Source organism: Alligator sinensis, unplaced genomic scaffold (genome assembly GCF_000455745.1).
Source record: "Alligator sinensis unplaced genomic scaffold, ASM45574v1 scaffold107_3, whole genome shotgun sequence".
In the NCBI taxonomy this organism is placed as follows: Eukaryota; Metazoa; Chordata; order Crocodylia; family Alligatoridae; genus Alligator; species Alligator sinensis.
In genome coordinates this window covers 898066-900380 of record NW_005842578.1, presented here as the reverse complement: position 1 = coordinate 900380, position 2315 = coordinate 898066, and the positions used below count along the sequence as shown (strand labels likewise).

Here is a 2315-nt window from a genome sequence, read left to right as displayed (position 1 = left end):
CCCGGGATCTCACTCGCTCTCGTCCCCACAGGTGATGGCCCCGCAGTGCAGAGTGGCACCATGCCTCACAGCCGGGTAGGTGTGGGCCCAGGGGTGGGGGTGGGAGGTGCTGACTGCCCCCCTGGGGCCAGGACCGGGGCCAGGCAAGATGTGCCTGACCCCAGTCGAGCTGTATCTCGCAGGCTGGCAGCAGCCTGCGGCGCAGCAGCTCCTTCTCCAAGCTGCGGGAGTCCATTCGGCGTGGCAGCGAGAAGCTGGTCTCCCGGCTCCGGGGCGAGAGTGCACGGGGCACCCCCCCCAATGCCGGGTGAGCCCTGCCCCTGCCCAGCCCCACTGCCTTCCTCTGCCCCGGGTGAACCCTGACCCCTTGCTCCAATCCCATCACCAACAGCTGCCCACACTACTTGTTTGTGCCACAGCCTGTTATGGGGGAGGGGGTGTGTCAGGGAGGGGGCTGAGACCCCCATCTCTGGAGCCCAAGGGCCCCTTCACTTCAGCCTCCAGCTCAGGTGAGACCCTGTAGCCACCTTGCACTGCTCTCACAGTCCCGCTCTCCCCCAGGCTGAAACGCGCCAGCTCCCTGAGCGTCCTGCATGTTGGGGAGAGGCCAGCGGCCCCTGTGCTGTCCCTCCTGGTGAGTGATCCCCATCCTAGCTGGCCCCCCCAGCTTTGCACAGGCTGGGGCCCCAGGATGAGCCCTGATGCCCTCCTTCCCACAGGCTGCCAGCCACAGCCTGCCCGAGAGCCGGGCGCTCAGCTCTAGCACCCAGACCCTTGCGCCTAGCAGCTCCCCGCCCAGTGCCAGCTAGGACCCACCTAAGGAACTGAGCCCACGACCTGCATTAGCCCAGCTGCAGTCACCCCAACCGCACCGGGCCCTGCTGCTCAATGCCAGCCACCGTAGCAAGAGTCGCTCTCTCAGGAAGGTCCTGCCCTGGCTGGGCATAAAGCATCTGCTGCCTTAACCATCTGCAGCCCAGCTGTCCATCTAGCCGTCCTGTATTTATTGTATTTATAGCATGGAGCAAGGCCAGTGTGGCCACGCAATAAAGGCATCGGTAGCTACTGGTCTCGCGTCTAAGCGTGCAGGGTGTCAGCAGGGCACAGAGCAAGGCAGCAGCCCAGGTACAAACCACTTTATTGCCAGCCCAGACACCCCTGGTCCAGTCCAGACCAAGCACCAGCCCTGCCTGCAGGGCACCTGGCACCTATGGGCCCCGACAGGGCTCAGGCCTGGTGCGCGATCTCCTCGACACGGCGCAGAGTCTCCTCAGACTGCAGCTGCTCCAGTGTCAGCAGGGACAGGCCGAGCTGGTCCTCCTGCAGCAGGGAGAGGGGGTGAGAGGCAGGCCTGGGGACCAGGTCTGGGACTGGGACTGGAGCAGGTGGGAGGGCAGGACCGACCTTATGAAAGGGCTGGGCCATCTGGCGCAGGAAGTACTTGGCCACCTGCACGGCCTCATCCACTGTTAGGTTGAGGTTGGCATCGGTGATGTGCTCCTGGATCCAGCGTGGCAGCTTCCCCCGCTTGTCGGCCCGGGCGTAGCGCTGCCAAGGGGAAGCAGTCAGGGAGTGCTGGGGGAGCCTGGACCATAGGCTGTGCAGGGTGGGAACGTCCCCCCCGGATGCACCGCCCATGGTACCTTGTCAGCAAAGACCATGAGGCCGTAGTCGGTCTTGCCGCGGATAGCCCGGCCCACACACTGGGCTGCATGCCGCATGGCATCGAAGGTCAGGAAGTCATTTTCCCGTATCTGGAACTGGTCCCGCAGGTATTCCAGCCGTGCCTGCCGGGGTGCAGGGAACATTGCACGGGGCTGGGGGAGGTCCCCCCGCACCAGGGGCCATGGAGCCATGCTGGGTGGGTCCTGGCCACGTCCAGGCCCTGCTGCCCCCACCCCATGCCCCAGCAGACAGGGCAGGTTGGCAAGACTCAGTGGGCTGGGGGTGCCTAGCCCAGCTCACCTTGAGGATGCGGCTCTGGGTGTAGACGTAGGGCACCCCAAACATGATAACGGCACGGCCGTAGTGGTGCACTGCCGGCAGAGTGGGCAGTCAGCATCACCCCAGGATTATCCCCCAACACCAGTCCCACAACCTAAGCCTGTTGCATGCTGGGAAAGGCCAGGAGCAGAGAGCTATGGTGGGGGTTACACAGGCAGGGAGGTGGGGGTGGCGGTACCACCACTCCCTGCAGGCCTAGAGACAGGCACTGCCCCCAAGGCGTGAGCAGGGCCAGAGGCCAAGGACTGGGCTGAAGGACGCTGCCAATTGCAGCACGCTGCCCCCCCCCCCCCCACCCCCCCCCAGAGCAC

The 2315-nt window shown here is 65.3% G+C and overlaps 2 protein-coding genes across 4 annotated transcripts in view; one reads left to right on the top strand and one right to left on the bottom strand.

Annotated features, from left to right (window-relative positions):
* The window catches only part of KLC3 (kinesin light chain 3), a 5236-nt gene extending 4165 nt beyond the window's left edge, over nucleotides 1-1071 (top strand). The window contains exons 9-12 of one of the 3 annotated variants that reach the window (XM_006032524.3): nucleotides 32-75; nucleotides 183-307; nucleotides 562-634; nucleotides 720-1071. In XM_006032524.3, the coding sequence (XP_006032586.2) occupies nucleotides 32-75; nucleotides 183-307; nucleotides 562-634; nucleotides 720-809 (332 nt within the window). In that variant the 3' untranslated portion in view covers nucleotides 810-1071. Of the gene's footprint in view, nucleotides 1-31; nucleotides 76-164; nucleotides 308-561; nucleotides 635-719 lie in introns of all 3 variants that reach the window. The other 2 variants (XM_025214298.1, XM_006032525.3) reach the window with 2 other exon arrangements.
* A 50-nt stretch (nucleotides 1072-1121) lies between these two features.
* Nucleotides 1122-2315, bottom strand: part of ERCC2 (ERCC excision repair 2, TFIIH core complex helicase subunit) — an 8557-nt gene continuing 7363 nt past the window's right edge. Inside the window, exons 17-20 of the mRNA XM_025214317.1 lie at nucleotides 1966-2036; nucleotides 1644-1787; nucleotides 1405-1548; nucleotides 1122-1320 (exon numbers count right to left, since the gene is read on the bottom strand). Coding sequence (XP_025070102.1) covers nucleotides 1228-1320; nucleotides 1405-1548; nucleotides 1644-1787; nucleotides 1966-2036 — 452 coding nt within the window. The 3' untranslated portion in view covers nucleotides 1122-1227. The remainder of the gene's footprint in view (nucleotides 1321-1404; nucleotides 1549-1643; nucleotides 1788-1965; nucleotides 2037-2315) is intronic.